The 24,276-nt window shown below is 42.1% G+C and overlaps 2 protein-coding genes across 7 annotated transcripts in view; one reads left to right on the top strand and one right to left on the bottom strand.

The window, feature by feature from the left end:
* Positions 1–392: 392 nt before the first annotated feature.
* On the bottom strand, positions 393–4,849 carry PTPMT1 (protein tyrosine phosphatase mitochondrial 1). Of its 3 annotated transcripts, none has more exons than XM_061203311.1 (4): positions 4,368–4,849; positions 4,185–4,265; positions 2,038–2,229; positions 393–731 (listed from the first exon to the last, which is right to left on the bottom strand). In XM_061203311.1, exons 1-4 carry the CDS (start codon positions 4,761–4,763, stop codon positions 573–575), a joined length of 828 nt encoding a protein of 275 aa, XP_061059294.1. In that variant the 5' UTR covers positions 4,764–4,849; the 3' UTR covers positions 393–572. The 3 variants fall into 3 exon arrangements, with proteins under 3 accessions (XP_061059294.1, XP_061059295.1, XP_061059296.1); XM_061203312.1 differs by having other exon boundaries at positions 2,091–2,229; positions 4,368–4,847; XM_061203313.1 differs by lacking the exon at positions 2,038–2,229 and having other exon boundaries at positions 4,368–4,843.
* A 5,599-nt stretch (positions 4,850–10,448) lies between these two features.
* Positions 10,449–24,276, top strand: part of CELF1 (CUGBP Elav-like family member 1) — a 68,550-nt gene continuing 54,722 nt past the window's right edge. For 2 of the 4 annotated variants that reach the window (XM_061201760.1, XM_061201761.1), the window contains exon 1: positions 10,449–10,619. The gene's annotated coding sequence lies outside the window, so the exon portion shown is untranslated. Of the gene's footprint in view, positions 10,620–10,764; positions 10,785–24,276 lie in introns of those variants that run through there. The other 2 variants (XM_061201759.1, XM_061201750.1) reach the window with 2 other exon arrangements.

Here is a 24,276-nt window from a genome sequence, read left to right as displayed (position 1 = left end):
GTTCATACAAATAAAAGTTTTTGAAGGGATATGTGTGTCTGTTTTGAATTCTGAAGCGGTGACTTCCTAAGGGAAACTAATTACATACCCACACATTTCTAAGTCAGTCACAATACTGATTGAATCCCATACTTCCTTGTCTGCATACAGGATGACTGCTCCAAAAGTGAGGAGAGCCCCATAGGGCCAGTGAATTAGGATTCTGACAGTGGCAAAGAGCCATAGCTGAGTATTTCTCTTCTCTTTTCCTAGTGTTAAACGTCTTTGAGTTATGGGGGTAAATATCATTAGGCACAACATCAGGTGCATGACAGATTTCTTTGACCTTTGGAAATAAACCCTTATCCCTGTCCCATATCCCCAGGCCCCATGAATAAAAGCCACACTAAATCTTCCTAGTCACACAACAGTGTTATTTCAAGAAAATGAAACAAGACACAGGGAGTGAAATTAACCATTACTTAGCACATTTCTATTATGTCAAGTTTGGGCTTAAGCCCCTTTGGTCCTGTTAAACATTTTCATTCTGTAGCAAGCCAGGGTTGTCCTGAGTTCTTTCTAATCCATGTACTTCACGTCTGTGATGTGTGACAAGTCTCATTCTTTGCTGCTCCTGCAGTGATCACCTTGTGGAACTCTTTGAGAACTTCCAGCTGGCCAGGTCTGATGTAGATGTGTGACCGGATCTTGGTGATGGCTCTTACGGCCTCCTCTGGAGTCCAGTTGTACACCTGAAGTGCAGGGTTGGGAAATCAGAGAAAGAAAGGACCAGGTGTTAAGGTGTCCTTGACCCAATAACAAGTGCTAAAGGGCTCTCAGAATTTCATTTTTTAAAAAATTCCACTTTGCGGGGAGTTAGAAGCCATGCCCCACATATTATAAGTGGGAGAGCACTTTAACCCCTTCAATCAAAGTCCCACAATTCTATGCAATAGGCTGGGGGAGGTGAGGGGGGGACACAAATCAGTATTTCTATCTAATTTTTATTCTGCCAAACCCTGGAACTAGAAGGTTGAACACATGAAGCTGAGATCCTAAATTCAAGCGGGCCTAGGCCTACTAGATGTCCTCTCTGAGCTAGGCTGTTGGTTACAAGAGTTTCCTGGAAAGAGTACACAGTCGATGTTTTTATGCAACTTGTCACCATGTCTAGAAAAGAGTACTTTTAAAATTTAACTAGGAGGGCTATCTTTGTGTCCTCAGGATACTTACTGGTTTAGAACTCAATAGAACCAAGAAAGTATAGATTTTTAGCCTGCTGGTTCAGTTCTCACTTTGCCCAAAATATCTCCTGACACCCAGTTTCCAGCAAAGCAGAGTCCTAATGACCAAAGCTTTAGTATTGTTAAATCATATATTCACCAGTCCACAGTAACACAAGGCCAGGCTGTTTATCTTTACATTTCCTTTTTCCTTAAACTATCTACATTACTTAGTAAATGCTCTGCAAGGGCCTCACAGGTAACAAAAATGAGCCGGGGGTTTGTAACAGGAAAGGATGGACTAGAGTACTGGCTTCTAAATGTTGTTAAAAGCATCCCACCTGCCGATCATAACAAAGTGATTGATAGGCAAAATTCTGTTGGAGCCACTGTTTCTAGAAATTAATGTCCAGAACTTTACTCTGAAATACTGAAAGAAACGTGAGTCCTATAGAGCTGTAAGTGATCAGCACTATTATCTACAGAACTAGATTTCCTGACGTTTATAACAAGTGTTTCTAGCCTTTTGCTGGTAGTAGCATCCTTTGCAACTCCATTTTTTGAGTGCTTGTTCTAGGTCAGTGCTTGACATACTTTCTCATTCAAGCTTCACAACACATTTAGTTTGAGGAAATTGAGCAATGGAGAGGGGAAGCCACTTTTGCCTAAGGTCACACAGCTGGCCGGTGACAAAGCCAGAGGTCAGCCTGTCTGCAAAGTTCAGGTGCTTTCCACCTTCCAACAGCCTGAAATTGGGAGCATGGCTCCTAGCAAGGTCTGCCAGTAGACTGGAGATCTGCTGTAAAGGGGACCGGTCCAGAAAGACCTTTTCTACCTGAATCAGATATGCTGCCACCATAGTGGCACTTCTGGAACGCCCAGCCTTACAATGCACGTAGACAGACTGGCCTAGCGACTGGTACTTGAGAGCAAACTGGACTCCTTTCTGGAGGTTAGCCAAGGTTGGGACTCCAGTCATGTCTATCGTGCTGAGCCGCAGCTGCTCGACTCCTACATTCTTCCACTCCTGGAACGAGGTCCACCAGCATAGAAAAGAAAATGAAAAAAGCCTGATGTGAATGGTAGGAAGATGGGCTCCCAAGAGGCAGCAAAACAACAAGGAAGCTTCACGGTTTACTACAATGTGAATATACTGTTTACTGTTTGCCTAAAAAGAAACTTCTTTCAGAAATGTCTTTAAAATGGCTGACCTACATGGCTGGTCTTTCATCACACAACAGCAATGCTACTGAGTTAGGATTATGTCCAAGATTTAAAGTGTTCTTAAAGTACCATTAGTAGCTTTAGTACCAAAGCTAAAGTATTTGAATCTTTAGCTACAAAATACGAGCTGTATAAAATTCATCTACAAAAGCTGTGTAACTATTTTTGCATGATCCAGCTGCAAGGCTGGACTACTACGTTTTGCAAGAACTTTCTGTTTCTCTGTCCATAAGCCTCCTCTTTTTTACCACTTTTTTTGAGAGGGTATGTGGTAGAAAATAGAGTTATTTTAACATTAAAATAATGCACCTACTTTTGTTAGTGCAATATTATCACTTAGGAGGAAGAAAAGAATAAACAGGAGAAATAAGGCCTCTGGCAAACTGGGCAACTTTATTTTTTATTTTGCCTTAAGACTTCAGGTAGGCTCCAGCTACTCTTGATATTAATCACTTTAGCAAACCAGAAACTTATGACTCTGAAGGAGGGTCAACATTTTATATAGCTCATGAAATTAACAAAAAACAGCAAAATCTGGCAGCATGGGGCTTATACGTCAATTACATCAGAAACACCTAGGGAGCTTGCTAAATGTTCAGATTCCTGGGACCCCACCCTAAAGTTCCTGAGTCAGAATCTCTGGGGGTTGTACCTAGGAATCTGCTAGTTTAACAAGACTGCCAGGTAATTCTTAGGCATATTAAAATGTGAGAACCACTGCCTTGGAGATTTCTTTTCTCTAGGCTAGTGGGATATGATAGCTGCTTACAAATGTCAATTGCCTCACACCCAGAGACAAGCACTTTCTGTGACTTGCTCCACAGGACGGACCACATTAAGGAACATTCACCATTTTGGCTAATAACTCCTGAGGTCTTGTGGCAAAATACTGTGGGAAATCTAAGGAACTGTTACCCATTCTTTAAAAATGTATGCCATCACTGATCAATATATTTTAAATGTGAGTCACAGTTTTTTTAAGATTTCAAAAAAATCTACAGTTGAAATAACTGCAATGTTCATTAGGCCCTATCAGTACAGTAAACAAGAAAGATAATTGTGCAGTGCTAATATTAGTCAAACACTATAAAGATAGGGCAACATCTAATAACCATTATGAACAGTTCCACAAATAAGCATTCACATCTAATGAAAATTATGTTTTAGGCCTGAACTTTATTTATGACAGTGCTTTGGAGTTCCACTATCATCTCTGACATATAAATAAAATTCCCTCAAATCAAAACCAAATGAACCCTATGCAGTTTTTGCAATGGGTTGTTTTATGATAAATTTACCGGGGATTGGCCGTAGCTTTTCTTTTTACAGTTTATAGGGCCTTCATCTTGAATATCTAACAGTGTCTGATCCATACTTAGTGCTTAGTAAGTGTCAAATGAATGAAAGCAAGCCACAGAAAAGTTGCCTTTCAGTTCTGGTTACTGATTTGAGTTACCGAAATTAAGAATACATTTGTGCACAAAGGAATAATCAAAGTTTGTCAACTCTACTTTTAAATGCCTTTCACATCAGTTTTTATTTCACAATTAATTTCTACCCCCAGCCGCAGCCATTTAAGCTTAGAGGACCAGATCCTCCTCCTGAGGAGGCAAAAAAGCCTGGGACGCCTGTCTCTGCGGCAAGGTCACCTACAGCACCCCCTCCCCCAACCTCCTCCGGCTCGGCAGGCCCTGGGTGGTGGGCGAGGCCGGCGGGGCGCCTCGGCCCCAGCTCTGCCCACAGGCCCCGGCGCCTCACCTTTGGGGAGTTGCACAGGAACCTCGTCTCATACTCCTCGTTCATGGTGATCAGCCCTCGCACGTTCTCGTCCTGTACCAGCTGCCGAGACAAACAGGGGGCTCAGAAAGGTCCTCCCGAGGCCCGGGCGGCGCTCGCCTGGCTCCCAGCCCCGGCGCGGCCCGGCCTCCCGGTGCGGCTCACCCGGCGAGTCATGTTCCGCAGCGGCAGCGCGCCCAGCAGCACCGTGTTGTCGATACGGTTGTACCAGTCGCGGTGCGCCGGGCCCGGCATCTTACCGCGGAACAGTGTGTACAGCAGCGTCGGGTAGAAGAGCACCCGGGCCAGGCCGGCCTCCAGCAACGTGCCGGCCGCCATCCTGCCCCACCCGGCCCGGCGCAGCGACGACCTGCCCACTCCCGGGCTCGCGGGGGGCGGCCGCGAGGAGGGCCAGAAGAGCGACGAGGCCGAGGACTGCGAGTCGTCCGCGGCCTCCAGCGAAGGCGATACGGCCGGCACGGGCCTCTTGAGCGCCGAGACCTCGGGCCCGGCCCCCAGGGACACTTCGGGAGAGCCTGGGCCCAGTGGGACCGGCACCATGTCACGGGAGGAGGGGCTGCCGGCCTCGGGGGAGGGACCAAGGCTTCCCGGGCGGGAGACTGGGACCCCTGACGAGGAAGGGCGCGTCCTCGGTCCAAGGTTGTGAGTCTGCCGCGTGTGAAACTGTGACCGCTGCCTGTGCCATTGACCCCCCTCCCGAGGGAGGGGGCTGTGACTCCAGGTGAGGAGGTCTCTGACCCCTGCGTGTGAAACTGTGACCCCGACCGAGGGAGGCGGGGCCCTGGCCAGTGGCCAGTGGGCCTGTGACACCTTCCCCAGCTACCGGCCAGAGGGAGGGGACTGTTATCCCAGGTGAGGGTGTGACCCCACCAAAGGGGAGACGTGACAAGGAGACTCTCTGGTAGGGGGAGCCCTGAAAGGGAGAGTGGAAGAGACTTTGAGCTTTTAAGTAGAGAAGCTTGGTGGAGAGGCCCTGATCCTGGACAAACAGGGGACCTGGGTTCATCTGGCCCTTCCTTCCCAACCCATCCCCCATCTGCCTGAATTCACGGCTCCCTCCTCCTGCACAAACTGCAATCAGTGTGTGTGTGTGTTTGTGTGTGTGTGTGTGTAGTGAAATATATATATATAATGATATCTACACTATTTATGAAAATATATTAATATTAAACATATTTTGATAAATATAAAATCCACAACCTGCAAATAGGCAAGAGGAATAGTTGTAATGCTGATTATTTATATTTAAATAGTACTCTGAAACGTGCATCTTGTGCTTTTTAAAAAGGTTTATCTCCTTATAAAAGTAATACATATTCATAACAACTGGAAAATACAGGAAAGTAGCATAATCCCACCACCTCAAATACATTTGTTTTTTCTTCCAGTTTTCTTTTCCATGTGTACCATTAAAATTTTTTTATAACAGCTTTATTGAGATATAATTCACATACCATACAATTCATCCATTTAAAGTGTACAGTTCAATGGTTTTTAGTATATTTGCAGAGTTGTGCAACCATCATCACAATCAGTTTTAGAATATTTTCATATCCCCCAAAGAAACCCCATACCAATTAGTAGTCACTCCCCATTTCCCCTCAACCCACCAGGCCTAGGTACCCATTAATTTACTTTCTGTTTCTATAGATTTGCCTGTTTCGGACATTTCAAATAAATGGAATCATATAATATGTGTCCTTTGTGTCTGACTTCTTTCACTTAGCATAATGTTTACAAGATTCACCCATGGTATAGCAATATCAGTACTGTATTTCTTTTTATTGCCAAATAATATTTCATTGTATGGATATACCACATTTTGTTTCTCCGTTTATCAGTTGATAGGCATTTGGGTTGTTTCCACTTTTTGGTTATCTTGAATAATGCCCCTGTGGACATTCATATACAAGTTTTTGTGTGAACTTATGTTCTCATTTTTCTTGGATATTTATCTAAGAGTGGAATTTTGGGGCCATATGATAATGCTATGTGATTTATGTGTACCATTTAAAAAAATCATTCATGTCATGTTGATGAAGTTTTGTATCACGATTTTTTTTCCACTAAATGTGCCATAAGCACTTTCTTTTCTTTTTTTTTTTTAATATTTATTTATTTATTTATTTACTTGGCTGTGCCGGGTCTTTAGTTGCGGCATGCGGGATCTAGTTCCCTAACCAGGGGTCGAACTGGGGCCCCCTGCATTGGGAGCATGGAGTCTTAACCACTGGACCACCAGGGAAGTCCCCATATGCACTTTCAATATTGCTACATTGTATTTATCATTTATAATAAACCTAATTAGTATACCATAATGTGATCATTCTATTATTAGACATACAGGATATTTCCAAATTTTTGTTATAAAACATTTCTAGCATGAAATTTTTTCTGTATTTTCTATATTTAGAATTACTATATTAGGATAGGTTCCTAAAAGTGGAATTACTGTGTCAAAAGATAGTTTACAGTTTTTGCTTTATTTAAAGTATATAACCTGAAAAGTTCCTTCCTTACCCCCAAACCCACTTTTCAGAAATACAGATTTTTTTTAAGAGTATTTTTTTATATATATTTATTTTTGGCTGCATTGGGTCTTTGTTGCTGCACTCCGGCTTTGTCTAGTTGCGGTGAGCGGGGGCTACTCTTCATTGCAGTGCACAGGCTTCTCTTTCCGGTGGCTTCTCTCGTTGCAGAGCAGGGGCTCTAGGTGTGCGGGCTTCAGTAGTTGTGGCAGGCAGGCTCAGTAGCTGTGACTCGCGGGCTCTAGAGCACAGGCTCAGTAGTTGTGGCGCACAGGCTTAGTTGCTCCGCGGCATGTGGGATTTTCCCGGACGAGGGCTCAAACCCGTGTGCCCTGCATTGGCAGGCGGATTCTTAACCACTGCGCCACCAGGGAAGTCTGGAAACAGAAATTTAAACCACAGTAAAGTATCACTCCACTTCTACCAGAATGACTGAAATTAAAGGACTGATAATACCAAGTGATGATGAGGATGCCCTGTTAATATTTTAATAAATATTCTTTCTGGGTTTTGTCTCTTTCAACAAACACATTCTCTAACAAAAATGGGATCGTTCTGTACCTGTTAATTTGTTACCTGCTTTATTCACTAAGCATGTGTCATGAACATTTGCCCACAATTAAATATTTTTCTGTATCATTATTTGAAAACATATATAATATTCTAGGCTATGGCTATATCTTATACTTTATCAAGTATACGATATACTTGATAAAGTATATCGAGTATATATTTTTGTATCAGATTTTATGCTTTTGTATCAGATTTTATGCTATTCCAACAATGTTATGATGCATAATACATCAGTACATCTCTGCTTTTTTTTTTTTTTTTTTTTTTTTTGCTGCATGGTGTGGTGTGTGGGATCTTAGTTCCCCGATCAGGGTTGGAACCCATGCCCCCTGCATTGGGAGCATCCAAGTCTTAACCACTGGACCGCCAGGGAAGTACTAGTACATCTCTGCTCTTATCCTGATTATTTTCTTAAGAAAAGCTCCTAGAAAGGTATGTAAACTTTCAAATTCCTCCAGACAGACTATCTGAATTTTACTCCCACCAGCACTTGGAAAAGGCTTGCTTCCCTGAACCCTTGTTAACATTTTTAAAAACAAATCTTAATCAATTTGGAAGGCAAAAAATGAAGCAGGGAGCTTTTTATACTCATTTATATCTCACATCAGGCTTTTTTGTATTTGGACTGTTTAGTGTTTTGTCTATATTGGGAAGCCCTTTGAAGTTAGAAGAATGTGTGTTCTTCATGTAATTGTTCTTCCACCCGACTCTGGGGTAATGGACTCTGGCCTTCCTTGGTAACTAGATGCAAGAATGACACTAGTGCCCTGCAAGGAGTGGCCCTAAGTCAAGGGGCAGGTAAAATGGGGAAAGTTACTGGTCGCCCTTTGAGAAATATCTGTTGAGCTGGACACTGTGAAAAGCATTGGAGAGACAAGAGGATAACAAGACAGGTGTGGTCCCCGCTCTCATTTAGCTCATGGTAGGTTGCAGGAAGTTTCTGAATGCTAAACAATTCATTCTCTTTTTTCATACTCAGCACCAAGATATGTCTATTCATTAATTCAACAATATTTATTGATGAATTGGGGAGTTGGATGAAGGTGGTCAAAAGGTACAAACTTATTGTTATAAGATAAATAAGTACTAGGGATGTAATGTACGACATGATGACGATAGTTAACATAGCTTTACGATATATTTGAAAGTTGTTAACAGTAGATCTTGAGATTCTCATCACAAGGAAAAAAAGTATCTGTATGAGATAATGGATGTTAATTAAACTTATTGTGGTAATCATTTCACAATATATGGAAATCAAATTAAAAAAAAAAACCCAGTATTTATTGAGCACCTACATGGCATTATTTTAGGCCCGGAGGATATAAAACAGACAAGATCCCTATCCCCATAGAGTTTACCTTCTGGTGTGGGAAGACTACAAATAAAATATGTAAAATATGAAGTACAAAATATACTATGTTAGATGGTGATAAGTGCTTTGGATAGAAACAAAGTGGCATAGGGAAGGTGGGAGGGAGGGAGATGCAAGAGGGAAGAGACAGGGGAACATATGTATATGTATAACTGATTCACTTTGTTATGAAGCAAAAACTAACACACCATTGTAAAGCAATTATACTCCAATAAAGATGTTAAAAAAAAAAGAAAGTGGCAAAGGGGGACTGGAAACACAGATGTATGTGTGTGTAATTTTAAATAGGGTGGTCAGGGAAGGCCCAACTGAGAAGGTGACATTTAAGTCAAGACCTGAAGGAGGTGAGGAGGTGAACCACATGGATATCTGGATGATTCTATGGCACAAAAAAGAACAGGACAGATTCTCTGCTTAAAAGGTTTCTACAATCTACAGCAGCTGGGAGACAAATATAAAATTAATTGTGGTAATGTATGTGACAACATTCTATAAGCTATAATGGTCTATAAATGTAAGATGTTTTCAGTAAATTACACATAAAACTATTAACAAGAACAAGATCATATATCAGTATTACAAATGTATATAAAATGATAAACTACACAGTACAACTAAGGAATATGATAGTGTACAATTTAGGGGCTAATTGTTCAGATTTATATGGTACCAGAAACACTGTGGTTAGTTTTTTTTTTTCCCCCACGGGGGAAAGAGGTGCTTCCAACACATGGGAAAGCCTTTGAGGCTTCTGCTTGGGAGTCCACTTATTTTTTTGCGGTAAGGTTGGGTATAATCAGTATTTGCAGGTAGAATTATTTGCTCTGGGAAGGCAGATGTTACAGAGAAATCATTTGCAAACCCATGAGTTATGTGCATGTTTGGGGCCAAAAGGTCCCTGAACTAAGTTTTCTTTCTCTATCTGCATTTTACTGTCCCACAAGGTGTAGAACGTGCGGAATAAATGACCTTTTAAACGAACGAACGAAGGAATGAACTATTGTACTGTTTGCATTCCACCTAGATCCTGGGATTCCTGGGTCACTCTGAAGGAGGTCTTCAGGGACCTAACCTGGGTTACTGATTTTTTTTTTTTTTAGTTGGGGGAGAAGCAGGTTAGGGCTGGAACATCAGTCTCTTAACAGAACCCTTATGAGCTTCCGGGCGCTGCAAGGATTTTTGCAAGGTTGTGAGTTCACACAGCTGATCATGCTGTTAGAAAGCATTCCCCTAACTCTGAAAGCTTGCAATACACTCACATTCCACATCTCAGCAGAGAAGGAAGGCCTGGATCCTGTTGCTTATCTGCTGGGGTAGAAAGGAGGGTGTGTCATGTGCCCAGCGCTGGCCAAGCACCATCCCATTCACTCATTCGTTCATTCATCAAATATTTTATTATGCGCATATTCAGTGCCAAGCAGAGGTCCTTGCCCACTAGTTCATCCAGAACTCCTGTGGAGAGCCGAGAACTTCAGGGTCTCAGGCCGGGGGTCTTCCTCCAGCAGAGCTCCGAGACAAAGAGATGTGCCCTTGCCGCTCCTTGAGCTGAGGGTTCCGCCCGAGGCCCCGGGGGCTCCTGCGGAGCTGCTTCTCCACTCCCCAGCCCGAGGGGGCGCTGCAGCGCCGGGCGCTCGACCCGCCCCTGAGCACTGCTCCGCTCGGAGCGGCGCTGCCGGCCGCACCACTGTGGTACGTTCCCTCAAGCCGCCCTCCCCCTCCTCGTCGGCCCTCCCCGCCGGTGGTAGGTGCCGGAAGTGCCGCCATTTTGGGGTGTTCTGCTCGGGCGGCAGCGGCGGCGGTGGCGGCGGGACGCGGAGGCTCCCCCGGGACTCGGCCTCAGCAGTGAGGAGGCGGCGGCGGCGGCGGCTGCGAAGGAGCAGGCAGCAGCTGAGGCAGCGGCGGGCTCAGGTGCAGCCGCTGGTGAGTGCGGCGGCGGCTGGATAACGGGCCGCGGGTGGGAGGGAGGGAGCGAGGGAGGGAAAGGGGCAGGAGGGAGGCGCCGCGGGGCGGGTCCGGTCCGGGCGTTCGCGGGTCACAGGGCCCTCCGGGCGCGCCCGTTCCTGGTTCCCCGCGCCTCGGAGGCAGGTCAGTGATCTCCTGCGTTGTGTCGGGGTCCTCAGCTACCCGCGTCCCGCCGCGCCGGCCTGACGCGTGCCCCCGCGCCCAGGGAGATCCGCCCTCCTCGTGGCCTTGCCCCTCTCTCCGCGCCTTTGCCTTCATTCTCCGGGCTCTGAGGGCTCCGTTCCCTGCCCAGGGGTAGCTCCGTCCTCCTTTTTCCGGCCGCCGTGCCAGACCCAGGCTGCCTGCCCCGGACACCCTTTCCCTGCTCCTGTCGCCCCACGTGTTCTTGGTGCTTACCCTTGGGGGGGTCCCCAGGACCCCCGCCTCTGGAGCGCTGCGCTTCTCCTCAGGAGCCTCGAGAGCCCCCCTTTCCTCGTCCCAGATCCGCTAGGGCCTTGGCTCGCCCTCCCCCCCACGTCAGGTGCTCACCCGTTATGGCCTAGTAGCGGGGCTGGATTCTCGCACCCGGGAGCGCGGAGAGCACAGCACGGTGAGGAGCTTTCTTCCCTAAGGAACTGGTTTTGGATTTAAAGCCGCTGGTGTGTTGGTTGTGGTCCTCGGAACAGGATGTTGTTTTAATTCTTTAAGACGGTTGCACAGGCTCTAAGCAGCTTCTCCTTGGTTTAGGCTTGTCCCCGTAGTTGAGTGGAAGGTGGTGCGATTTTGGTCGGAGCCTGCTTTAGCAAAATGGAATCTTTTTCTCGCCAGCAAAGTTAATGCTGTAGTTTTACCTTCGAGGGAGAAGGCTGTATAATAGTGTCAGATAGCGTGGAGTGCTTTATAATGTGTGCAGTGTAAGAGGTAACAGGTACCCGATGAATCGTTTACAGGAACTTCACCCTTAAGAAAGGTCTCTTCGCTTTCTTTGATTCTCTGTAGATCGAAGAGGTTTTAATTTCATTCTTTCACCTTTTCCACAAGTGTTGGGTTGGTTCTTTTCCACAAGTGTGGCATCTCTCAGAGTGGTACGCAGTTTTCAGTTTCTCCTTAAATTCTTGCTGGGGAAGAGTCGTCTCTGAGAACCACCAAGGGTTTTTTCTGTTTTAACATTAATGAGTCCACTTGGAAAATCATCCAGTTACCATAGCGTGCATAAACTATCGCTACAGGTCCCTCCCCTCCCCCCGTGTTTTTATATTCTTCTAGCTTGACTTACAGTATGTGGTTTCTAATCATGAGTTAGCCAGGATTGAAGCATTGCTGTTAGGAAAGCGAAGCAGGAGCTTTCAGCTGTTGTTTTAACCTGGAAGTTTATGGTTTCCCCAGCGGTTCTTTCCTCTTGACTGTCCACCACCTGTTTCCATTAAGAATGGCCCTTGGCCCAGAGCATAGGCCTCAACTTCTCTCCAACCATTGATTTTTGCCCACGGGGTTATTTTCTCCTCAGATGGTATCTAGACTTAAAATCCATTAGCTGGTGAGATAGAATATCTTTTCCAACCACTTCACTTTTCAGATGAGGAAACTGAGGCTCCCGAGGTTATTTGCCCAAGATTATGTACCAGGTGCTCTTACAACAGTTTCAACATAGGTTTTTTTTGTTTTTTTTTTAAATACAGTATCATGAGCAATAATGCAGATTGCCCTTTAAGATGTGATGGTATGGAAAGGGCCCCAGGCTTGGAGTTGAAGGCCTGAATTGTAATCCTTGGTCTGTTACTAGCTCTACAACCTTGACCAAGTCACTGTTTTGAGCCTCAGCTCATTCTCATCTGCAAAATGGAGGAAATCGTGTCTGTTTCACATGGTGCCAATTCAGCTTCAGTGCAGTAATGTGTGAAAGTGTCTGTAGTATAAGAGGTAGTGAAATTTTGAGCCAGAATGATTTATTTTTCTGAAGATTTCCATTTATTTTTGTTATTACAGAAGTTACAGATTCATTATTAAAAATGCAGATAAGCCAGAAAAAAGAGAGAAATTCACCTTTAGTCCCACCACTCAGAGGTGATTGTTAATATTTGTGGTCTTTATCTTATTATCCTTTTTATATGCTGTAGAAATGTTTATTATTTTAACAAAATACGCTTATCCTAGTTACAGTTTTGTGATATGTTTTTAAGTTTAGTAGTAGGTGATAGGCATTGACAACCACATTTTAAATGATGCACTGTGTTTAAGCTCCAGCACATATGAGTTAGGCCAGTGGATATCCCAGCATGGGAGCAGAGAATTTGCTGTTTTAAACATGCTGGGCTTGAAGAAGAGAAGAGGAAGGACAGAGACCTAATGTTTATTTTACGTCTACTGTGTGATTTTTTTTTTTTTTTTTTTTTTTTAATATTTGGGCTCTGCTGGTAAACGTGGAGTGTGAGTCGTGAATTCCATGCCCCCTCCTGTGACTGCCACTGCAGCTTCTTTAACTTAATTTTCCTGTGAGGCCAGATGTAATAAGGAACTGGGAAGTTACAAGGTGGTGGTGGTGTGCCTTGGAAAGGGAAAGAGAAGAGCTGTCACCTGGAGGCCAGGGTGAAGAAGTTGGAGGAAGTAGGAGCATAGGCTCCTCTGCTCAAGGCTTTGGGTACTTCCAACAAATTGCTCTGTTTTCTGTAAACCAGTGAGTGAAGCTCACTGGATTTGGTGAAACTCTGTGTCCTCTGCCTTTTTTTTTTAAACAGCTTTATTGAGATATAATTCACATACCATGCACTTCAACAGTTTTGGTATATTGCATTATTAATTTTAAAAAATTGTGGTAAAATATATATAACAATTTTCCATTTTAACCATTTTTTAATATTTACATTTTTTGAATGTAAAAAGCACATAACCTAAAATTTAGCATCTTAATTATTTTTGAGTGTACAGTTTTGTAGCATTAAGTGCATTCATATTAATGGGAAACAGATATCCAGAACCTTTTCATCTTCTAAATCTGAAACTCTATACCCATTAAACAACAACTCCCATTTTCTCCCTCCTCCCACCCCAGCCTCTCATAACTACCATTCTACTTACTGCTTCTGTGAATTTGACTACTTTTAGGTATGAGTGGATTCACAGCAGTATTTGACTTTTTGTGACTGGCTCATTCACTTACTATATCTTTAAGGTTCATCCATGTTGTAGCATGTGACAGGATTTCTTTCCTTTCGAAGGCTGAATAATATTCTATTATATGTATATACCACATTTTGTTTATCCATTTATCTGTTGATGAACACAAGTTGTTTGTACCTTTTGGCCATTGTGACTAGTGCTGCTATGAATATGGGTGTGCGGATATCTCTTTGAGACCCTTCTTTCAATTCTTTTTTCTTTTTTTTAGTATTTATTTAATTAGGCTGCTCCAGGTCTTAGTTGCAGTGTGCGGATCTTTAGTTGCGGCATGCATGTGGGATCTAGTTCCCTGACCAGGGATCGAACCCGGGCCCCCCTGCATTGGGAGCGTGGAGTCTTAACTACTGGACCACCAAGGAAGTCCCCCTTCTTTCATTTCTTTTGGATAATATTCAGAAGTGAATTGATGGATCATATGGTGGTTCTGTTTTTAATTTTTTGAGGAACCTCCATACTGTTTTCCATAACGATCCCCCTATTTCACAATCCCACCAACAGTGCACAAGGATTCTAATATCTCCACATCCTCACCAACATTTGTTGTTGTTGTTTTTTTTTTTTTTTGGTCGCGCCACATGACATGCAGGATCTTTGTTCCCCAACCAGGGATCGAACCCATACCCCCTGCAGTGGTAGCTAGGAGCCCTAACCACTGGACCACCATGGAATTCCCTTTTCTTCTTTTTTAATGGTAACGGTCCTAATGTTCAACGATGTTGAACATTTTTTCATATGCTTGATGGCCATTTGTATGTCAACTTTGCAGAAATGCCTATAGAAGTCTTTTGCCCATTTTTAATTTTTTTTTTTTTTTTTTTGGCTGCATTGGGTCTTCGTTGCTGTGCGCGGGCTTTCTCTAGTTGCGGCGAGCGGGGGCTACTCTTCGTTGCAGTGCGCGGGCCTCTCATTGCGGTAGCTTCTCTTGTTGCGGAGCACGGCCTCTAGGCGTACGGGCTTCAGTAATTGTGGCACGTGGGCTCAGTAGTTGTGGCTTGCAGGCTCTAGAGCACAGGCTCAGTAGTTGTGGCGCACGAGCTTAGTTGCTCTGCAGCATGTGGGATCTTCCTGGACCAGGGCTTGAACCCGTGACCCCTGCATTGGCAGGCGGATTCTTAGTGCCACCAGGGAAGCCCCCTTTGCCCATTTTTAAAAGTCAGATTTTTGTTGTTGTCGTTCTTGTTGAGTTGTAGTTCTTTATGTATTCTGAATATTAATCCCTTAATAGATATATATGATTTACACATAGTTTCTCCCATGCCATTTCACTCTGTTGTGTCCTTTGATGTACAGAATTTTAAGTTTGATGGAGTCTCATTTGTCTGTTTTTGCTTTTGTTGCCTGTGCTTTTGGTGCCTTATCCAAGAAACCACTGCTAAGTCCAGTGCCCTGAAGCTTATACCCTGTTTTCTTCTAGGAGTTTTATAGTTTTAGGTTAAGGTCATTTTAACCCTTTTTTTTTTTTTTGGCCGTGCCATACTGCTTGGCTTGCAGGATCTCAGTTCCCCCAACCAGGGATTGAACCCGGGCCATGACAGTGAAAGCCTGGAATCCTAACCACTAAGCCACCAGGGAATTCCCCCATTTTAACCATTTTTAAGAGTACAATTCAGTGGCATTAAGTACGTTCACAGTGTTGTGCAGTCATCACCACTCCTCTGTTTGGAAAATTGAAGTTTTCTTCACCCCAAACAGAAACTCTGTAACCATTAAGTAATAACCATCCATTGCTCCCTCCTCCTAGCCCCTGGTAACCTCTGGTCTACTGTCTGTCCCTGTGAATTTGCCTATTCTGGATATTTCATGTAATTGGAATCATAATATTTGTCCTTTTGTGTCTGGCGTATTTCACTTAGCACAGTGTTTTCAAGGTTTGTCCACGTGTAGCACGTATCAGGACTTCGTTCCTTTTTGTGGTTGGATTCCTCTCCTTATTGAGGTCAGGGATGTCTCTTTCATCTTGGTATCTTGCTCTCTCTTGGTGCTCCATAAAGGCTCTTGAATTGGTTAGAATTCATGCTCTTCATGTGGATTGCCAATTACCGGGGGATGTCCACTGACATGCTCAAATCTCTGGAAAAATTCAAACGTATCAGTGTGCTTAAAAGTACGTAACAGTAACGCAGATCACGGTTAACAGCATCATTTCTAATTTCTAATCTAATGATAATTTCTAGTCATTTTCAAAATGCAGATTATGTACAGAAGAAGTGTCACATAAAGAGAAGGTATAGACAGGTGTCTGCTTTTGCTGTATAATTAATATGAGTGTTTTTTGTTAGAGGGGTGGAATGATATCCAGGTATTCCATGTTGTATAAAGTTTATAAACCTGGCATTTAATGGCCTGCTTAGAATTAATAACGAATACTTTGAGGGTAAGAGCATTTTGAAGGTTATCATAAGCCTCCCAGTTTGTTTCAGTATATTCAGAGTATTCTCATGCATGAAAGGCTTTCTTCTTTTTTTTTTATAAATTTATTTATTTTATTTATTTACTTTTGGCTGTGTTGGGTCTTTGCTGCTGCACGTGGGCTTTCTCTAGTTGCGACGAGCGGAGGCTACTCTTCGTTGTGGTGCATGGGCTTCTCTTGGGGAGCATGGGCTCTAGGCACGCGGGCTTCAGTAGTTGCGGCACACGGGCTCATTAGTTGTGGCTCGCGGGCTCTAGAGCACAGGCTCAGTAGTAGTGGCACATGGGCCTAGTTGCTTTGGGCATGTGGGATCTTCCCGGACCAGGGATCGAACCCGTGTCCCCTGCATTGGCAGGCGGATTCTCAACGACTGCGCCACCAGGGAAGCCCCTCAAGGCTTTCTTCTTAAGGTGAGCTTTTACTTAATTTTTTGGAGGTTCATAACTGATTTTGAGCTGCTTGATTGTCTACTTTTCTTCTCTTTGCTTTTTGGACCTAGCCTCCAACTCCCATTTTCCTCCTCCCCAGTAAGTAATAAAGGGAGTTTAATATTAATCCTTGGGACATGGGATGAACTGAAAGTTTTATTTGGTTAACCCTTTTGTCCCAAAGAGGTATAGTAAATTCCCTACATACGAACGAGTTCCATTCTGAGAGCGCATTCGTAAGTCCAGTTTAGTCATAAGTCTAACAAAGTTAGCCTAGGTACCCTGCTAACACAATCGGCTATACAGTACTGTACTGTAATAGGTTTATAATATTTTTCACTCAATGCATAAAAAACAAACACAAAAAACATTTTTAATCTTTCAGTACAGCACCTTGAAGAGTACAGTGGTAGAGTACAACAGCTGGCATACAGGGGCACGTTCGCATCTTTGAAAGTTCGCAACTTGAAGGTTCGTACGTAGGGGACTTACTGTATAACAGGCCTCACAGTACTTAGCACGTGGGATTTTATTTTAGTGTTAGGGAGGATTTATATACCTCTCTTTCTTTTTTTTTCTCTTTTTTTGGCTACGTTGGGTCTTCGTTGCTGCATGCGGGCTTTCTCTAGTTGCGGCGAGTGGGAGCTACTCTTTGTTGCAGTTGCATGGGCTTCTCGTTGTGGCGCGTGGGCTTCAGTAGTTGTGGCGCATGGGCGTAGTTGCCCTGCGGCATGTGAGATCTTTCCAGATCAGGGATCGAACCCGTGTCCCCTGCATTGGCAGGCGGATTCTTAACAACTGCGCCACCAGGGAAGTCCCTGTATACCTCTTTTTCAAACAACGTGAACCATTCTTTTGTCCAGAATTATTCCTTGATTCTTGATTATTTTTGGTAATTAAAAGTAGAATGTATCATGGAAGTTTAGGTATTTCACTATACGTTTGAAACAAGAATTAACTTTCTATGTAGGTTTTCTGAGTGGAACTTATACAGATTCTGCTAGTTGGTTGCTATTAATATAATCCTGTATTTACCTGCACACTGTGCTGTGGCATTCTGAAATGGTCAAAGAGCAAGTAAAGTGAAACAAGAACATTTTTTATGCTAATTTTTTTTATTGGGGTATAGTTGATTCACAAAATTATATAAGTTTCAGGTGTACAACATAGTGATTCACAATTTTTTAAAGGTTATACTCCATTTATAGTTATTATTAAATATTGACTATATTCCAAAACAAATTTTGAACAAAATCTACAGAATTAGGCTTCTCATAATTGAGAGTTGATTCTAGGATATTTCGAGTTCTTAAAATTGGTTTGAAACCTGTGGTTTGAAAGAATGATGTGACTTGACTGGGGTTTATAAGCATTGCTTGGGAGGGTAAGTTTGACAGCTCCAGCCTTTGGGCTTAAAAATTGGTAATATCACCGTGTGACCTTAACATTTCTGAGTCTTTTTTCTCATCTTTAAAATGGAGATAACCAACTTGGAATGTAATGTGAGAATTAATTAAGATAACTTAAGCTAGGCACTGAATAGTGCCTGGTACAGTGTTGATAATGCTATTTCCTTTCTTCATCTGTAAAAATGGGCCTGCTACTTATCTCGTGGGTCGGTAATGCAGTTCAACCAAATAAAAGACACTTAAAATGAGTAGCAGTGCCATACACAGACAGTAGCTACTGTCAGTGTTCCTTTCCTTTCCCCTTTTAGGTGTATTTTGTTTTGCATTTTCCTTTGTCCATTGTGGCTTAGGGATAAGATTGTTTCCTGAAGTCCAATTCGTGCATCTGAATTGTTTTGCTATGAAGAGTGTCCTTTCCCATAGAACCTTTAAGCTCATTGTTCCCTGTGGAATGCTCAGGTAATGTGGTTTCCTAGATTCATCTTCACTGTCTACACTTCACGTGGGAGTTTGTTGATAGGGAGTCTTCTATGTTCATAGGAAACTGAAAAATACAGATGAATATATTATTGGATTTGCTGTAGGGACACCTGGGTCTCTTCCTAGTTATAGGTAACTAGTTTTAGGCTTGGAGAGAGGGTGGGCTCTAATATTTAGAGTTGTAATGTAGATGAAAGAGTTAATCAGTTTTAGCTATTTGTTTTGTAAACTATATTGTATCAAGAATCCTTACCTGAGCTTTGTAATTTGATAAAGACAGTTTTCTTGATGAGGTCTTTGTAATTGTAACTTGTCCGTGTCATGAAATTGGCTTTAGAATCTCCTTGAAGTACTGGTTTCCTTACAGAATTAATCAGCATAGCTGTTCTGTAGGGGTTTTTTTGTTTTGTTTTGGTTTCTTTTGGCCGCACCACGCAGCTTGCGGGATATTAGCTCCCCAACCAGGGATCGAACCCAGACCCGCTGCAGTGAAAGCGCCAAGTCTTAACCACTGGACCGCCAGAGAATTCCTGTGTTCTGTAGTTACTTTTTTAACCTCTGCTATGCTATGGAAGCCACGAGCATAAATTTGTTTATTTTTAACTTCTTTGAGTTCCAGACCTGTAAAAAATTTCAAGAATGTTTTATATTCATCATAAACTGCACATTGACTTATTAACACATTCTTTCTGCTAAGGAAATCTTTAATTCTTCTAAAAACCTTATCTCACAGGCTAGAAGGATAAATACCAAAATTTTCTCTGAGCATTGGGACATGAGCAACTTTTTTTTCTTCATACTTGCCATTGTTTTTAAATTTTTATACAGAGAACATGAAATTCATAAAAGTTACATTAAAATTAGACTTTGTGCTCAAGAGATAAGAAAGCCTAGTTAGGGGAGACTGTGAGTATAAAATATCTTAATGATTTAAAGCATTTTAACTCTTAGAGCTTTGTGAAGTTCTGATGTGACCCTCAGTCAGCCAACCTTTTCCCCGCTTTACAAGAAATGGACTCACTTTCAGAACAGCTTATGGATTGTAACATTTTGATTTTTCTGTTCCTCCACTTAGAAAATATGGCAGCAAATATGAAGAGGAATGGTGAGTTCTGGTTTAGAGGCTGCAGTGAGATCTCACTTAATTGATTTTAATATGCCACTTTTGGGATGTGTTCATAGGTTAGGAGTGTAGCTTTAGAAAGAAGTGTTCACTAACTTTCTGACCTCCATAACTATGTTCAGCTTTGACAAAATGGAGTTAAAATCATTCCCGCCCTCCTTCGCCCCCCCGCCATGTTGAAACTCCATTGAAATTATGTTCCCAAATTGGGAAATGTCTTTAGTTTGGGGATTATACAAAATGAAGATTTTTGGTTCTAAAGCCATTTAATTTTATAGTGTTATACTTTTAATTTTGATAGGTCAGTAGTTTTCATTTACATAACATTGCTACTTTTCAGCAAAGGAATCACTAAATTAGAAACTGTCACCACTTTCTCATTGTTCTTTTTACCTTTTTGTTTCCTGTGAGATTGAAGCAAGCTCTTGCAGAGACTGTGGGAATGTGTGATATTTTGGTGATAATGTGGGGTAACTAATTGTCTACTGTGAGTAGACTGTCTTTTTTAACCCAGTATTATTTGGACATCTGTTCAGTTTTTGCTAGTTTCTGTTTTGTACAGATAATTTACTGTAGGCTTTTCCCAGTTTTTTTGTGCTTGTAGCTTTTGTGTGTGGGAAACATTCTTTTCTGCTCCAGTCCCACCCCCCCCCCCACTACTATTACATAGCTTAGCTGGTGTTTCTCTCTTGCATGAGTTGTCTGCATGATGTTGCTAACTTAACCATGCTAGGTTGGGTGGGATATTACCAGGGAGAAACACCTTTGCTGTCCCTGCTGGCTGCCTGCCTGATTCTGAACGCTGCTGTCTGATCAAGAGTCTTAGGGGGTCCAGGGAGTGAAAGGAAGTCAGGGTGGTGGTGACAAGCACCTTGAAAATGTATGACTGACATTCATCAGCGAGCTGGTTATTCCTGCACATTGAAACAGTACTGCTTTGTGGTTATATAGTCATTTTAAACCTTATAGCAGGCTTCCAACTAGGATATTTCACTGGAAGCTGTTTATGTGGTAAAAGACTGTGTATTCCTTAGGTCCATAATTCTTAGATTTATGGCCAGAGCAAGAGGAGCAGGCATTGCATTTTGTGTTCTTCAGCCCTTCCCTGCTCATGTTTCAATTTCTGTTTGTCATTTAGTGCCCAGCTGATCTTTGTCATGAAGCTTTTCATGTCCATTCGTTCTAATACTGTATCATAGGATGTTATTTAGTATTAATGATTTTTTTTTTTCATTTCAGTGAGATTTTAAGGTTTTTTTGAGGATGGAGATTGCCTTATTGCTTATTTAGTGTATTATATATCTTTTAAGGAGTCAGGCATGCAGTCCCTACCCTAATTATACTCTGTGATCTAGCCCTTCTTGTAGCAGTTTAGTGGGCCATGGCCCAAGCTGGGCACATCAGTTTCTTCTAGGAATTTGAGATTGGAACTGAGATTCGTGTCTTTAGGGAACAAACAGATCACCTCTATTCAGAGAACTTGAAACATATAGACTCAGACGCTGGGGCACAGCCAAGTTCAGGCTTAATACATGTGGAAGCAGTGAAGGCCAGTCTGCAGGGAGGGAGAATTAAGTACATTTATCCAGAAAGAAGCATTGATGAGAAATGTAGCTCTGGAGAGAGAGGCAGACTAGAAGCACATGCAGAATAGAAGCCTGGGTGCAGAAAGGCTTTGCAGGTGTGGCCCTGGTGTACTTTCTGCCTTTGGGTTCCATGAGATACTCCAGTATCTTTTCAATTAATGCCATTTTTTTTGCTTAAGCTAGTTTAGAGGCAGTTCTCTTAATTACAACCAAAAGAGCTTTTAATAAAATGCTTAGTGCAGAACTCTGCCCAACATTTCTTAAATTGATTTGAATTTTAGAATAGTCAAGCCTGGGATCATGGCTCTTTGGAACATTGCCCTTTTTCCCCCAGCAGCCTCCTCACCCTCAGGCTTAGGCTGCTTGGGGTTTTGGCTTCTCCATCTGTAGTGTAGACATTCATCTGTGTTTTCCCTTTTGGTGCACAGAGTGCTTCTCTTTGGTGCTTTGCCAGCTCAAGATTGAGGGTTTGGGTTTTTTTTTAAAACAAGTTTCTAATGATTATTTGTGTACAACTAGTTCTTTTTAAGCATGTAAGACTGATAATAAAGTAATAATACTATTTCAGGTAGGAAATTTAAAGCGAGCCATCATTTTTAAAGAATTTTTTGTGAGGCATGTGAATCAGGTCCTTTCTTCATTTCTAAAGTAGCACATTTGCTTGTTTCCTGATTGTTTCCTCTTAAAAAAAGTTGATGGACTTGAGTGGAACACAATAATGTGGGTTGAACAGCAGTTGAGACTTTAAACAAAGGGTAATGGTGAATGGCTGTGTGCCCAGTTGATGGAGTCTGTCTGGTCTCAGCTCAGTTAGTAACTTCATGAATGATCTGTAATAGGAGCATCACAGTGGTGTTTTTCTCTTTGAGAAATGTTAATGAGGGAGAGAGGGAAGCTCTGAGAAGGACAGTTTAATTTGATTTTTTTTTTCTTCCTGTGATCATTTGGTTTCTGTTAAGTTGAAAGACTTTATTCCAGAGAAATGTAAAATTTCTCTGTAATATTAAAACAGGAATTAAAAAGAAATGTGGATTTGTATACTACTAGGAAGGAATAGATTTGCAGGGTAGAGAAAGCTGGAAGTCGTTATTTTACATGGGAGGCCAAATTGTTGAGAATGTAAACCTAAACAGTGTTATGCGTTTGTACTGTACTGTAGTGTGTATATAGTATTGAACTAAGGGCTGTTCATGGAAGAAGTTATACGTTTTTACAGTCCATAGTGTTTACTGGTATGGGGCTCTTGCACAAAGTAAGTAATTGATAAATATTTGTTGAGTACTATATGTTGAATGGCACTTAATTTTATGTTTTGAGACAGTTCAGTACTAAGAACTAGAAATAGGAAGAAAACTTTTAAAATTGAAATTCTGTGAATCCATTTCTTCAAATCATTGTCTTTTGAAAATAATCAGTACTTTAAAGCTCCAAGGAGTTTTCTGGGGAAAAAAATGTAAGCAGCTTTCCATTGAAAGACATTAAGTTGGCTAAGATTTGTACTGTAAAAGCCTTCATGTATCTTAAAACCTCATATTGTATATTGCCTGGACAAAATCAGAAGGCTCCTAGACAACCCTGATTCTGGCTCTTTTCCGTAGCTCCAGAAAATAAGAAAAGGAGAATCTGATACTACTGGCAGTCTATGTTCTCTTGCTTTTCTGGGCCAAGACATGCATTTAAAAATAAAATCAAGGAAATCGTAAACCAGTAGTAAAAACAAATAAAGCACCCAAGAGTTTGCCTCTTCTCATGTCCTGTGCCCTGAGTCTCTTAGACTGTCTAATATTAAACTAAAGTGACAAAACTGTGCTCTGGGCTTGTCCTCTGCACTTCCTATTTAAAGTTTATGGGAAATAATCATGGAAAGACACCATGTTTATTATATCATTATGATTTTTATCATATGCCATTTTTACTAGCCTCTGCATACATTTACAAGTCCAATTTTTTTTTTTTTTTTTTTAAGCTTGCAGACTTCTTTACTGAACTAATTTGGGTTATAGATTGTGGTGATGGGATTGGGAAACTACTTAAAAATAACCCTTTGGGACCTGCTACAGGAAAGCTTAGGTGAGTAAATATATGAAAACCAGATACAATATTTCTATGGAATATCTTTTTTTTGATGTGGACCAGTTTTAAAGTTTTTATTGAATTTGTTACAATATTACTTCTGTTTTGGTTTTTTGGCCGTGAGGCATGTGGGATCTTAGCTCCCCGACCAGAGTTAGGAATAGAACACGCAGCCCCTGCATTGGAAGGAGAAGTTTCTCTCTCTCTTTTTTTTTTTTAATCTTATCTATCTATTTATCTGTCTATCTGTTTATTTTTGGCTGTGTTGGGTCTTTGTTGCTTCATGAGGGCTACTCTTCTTTGAGGTGCGCGGGCTTCTCATTTCAGTGGCTTCTCTTGTTGTGGAGCACAGGTTCTAGGTGCGTGAGCTTCAGTAGTTGTGGCTCGCTGGCTCTAGAGCGCAGGCTCAGTAGTTGTGGCACATGGGTTTAGTTGCTCCACGGCATGTGGGATCTTCCCGGACCAGGGCTCGAACCTGTGTCCCCTGCGTTGGCAGGTGGATTCTTAACCACTGCGCCACCAGGGAAGTCCCTCTGGAATATTTTGATGCCTGTTTACCTTTAGCTGACAGTATATCTTGTCTCTTTAGGTCCATTTTTTTTTTCTCTTTAGATTTGTGAATTTGTGATTTGTCTTTTACTTTTATAGTACGGTTATGAATTCGGTTTCAACACATTTTATCTTAGTGGCATTTATATTTAGGGTTTTCAGTAATTATTAGTTTGAGATCAGGGAAAGATTTTTCTGAGCACAGGGACGCTTCCTGAGCTTTGTTCCAGCTGCTTTCTAGCTCTCCAGTTATTGTGGATCAGGCCTAGGAAAGCTGAAGTTTTAGATTATTACTATGGAAATCAAGTTCTATTTTTATTTATTAATGTTAATTTGTCTGGTGTAACTTTGCTCTGGGCTAAGTAAGACATAGAGGAATGTTTTCTTTTGAATTCTGACTG

Source organism: Eubalaena glacialis, chromosome 10, assembly GCF_028564815.1.
Source record: "Eubalaena glacialis isolate mEubGla1 chromosome 10, mEubGla1.1.hap2.+ XY, whole genome shotgun sequence".
In the NCBI taxonomy this organism is placed as follows: Eukaryota; Metazoa; Chordata; class Mammalia; order Artiodactyla; family Balaenidae; genus Eubalaena; species Eubalaena glacialis.
The sequence above is the reverse complement of the archived record's forward strand: the minus strand, read 5'-3'. Positions and strand labels throughout refer to the sequence as shown.

Bases quoted from the DNA above. Each gene is read 5' to 3' on its own strand.
- PTPMT1 (XM_061203311.1), bottom strand. From the start codon at position 4,763: ATGGTGCCGGTCCCACTGGGCCCAGGCTCTCCCGAAGTGTCCCTGGGG. The intron at 2,230-4,184 runs GTGAGGCGCCGG...ACCTCGTTCCAG, and splicing joins TCCTGTGCAACTCCCCAAAG to GAGTGGAAGAATGTAGGAGT. The intron at 732-2,037 runs GTAGAAAAGGTC...CCTGCACTTCAG, and splicing joins TGGCAGCATATCTGATTCAG to GTGTACAACTGGACTCCAGA.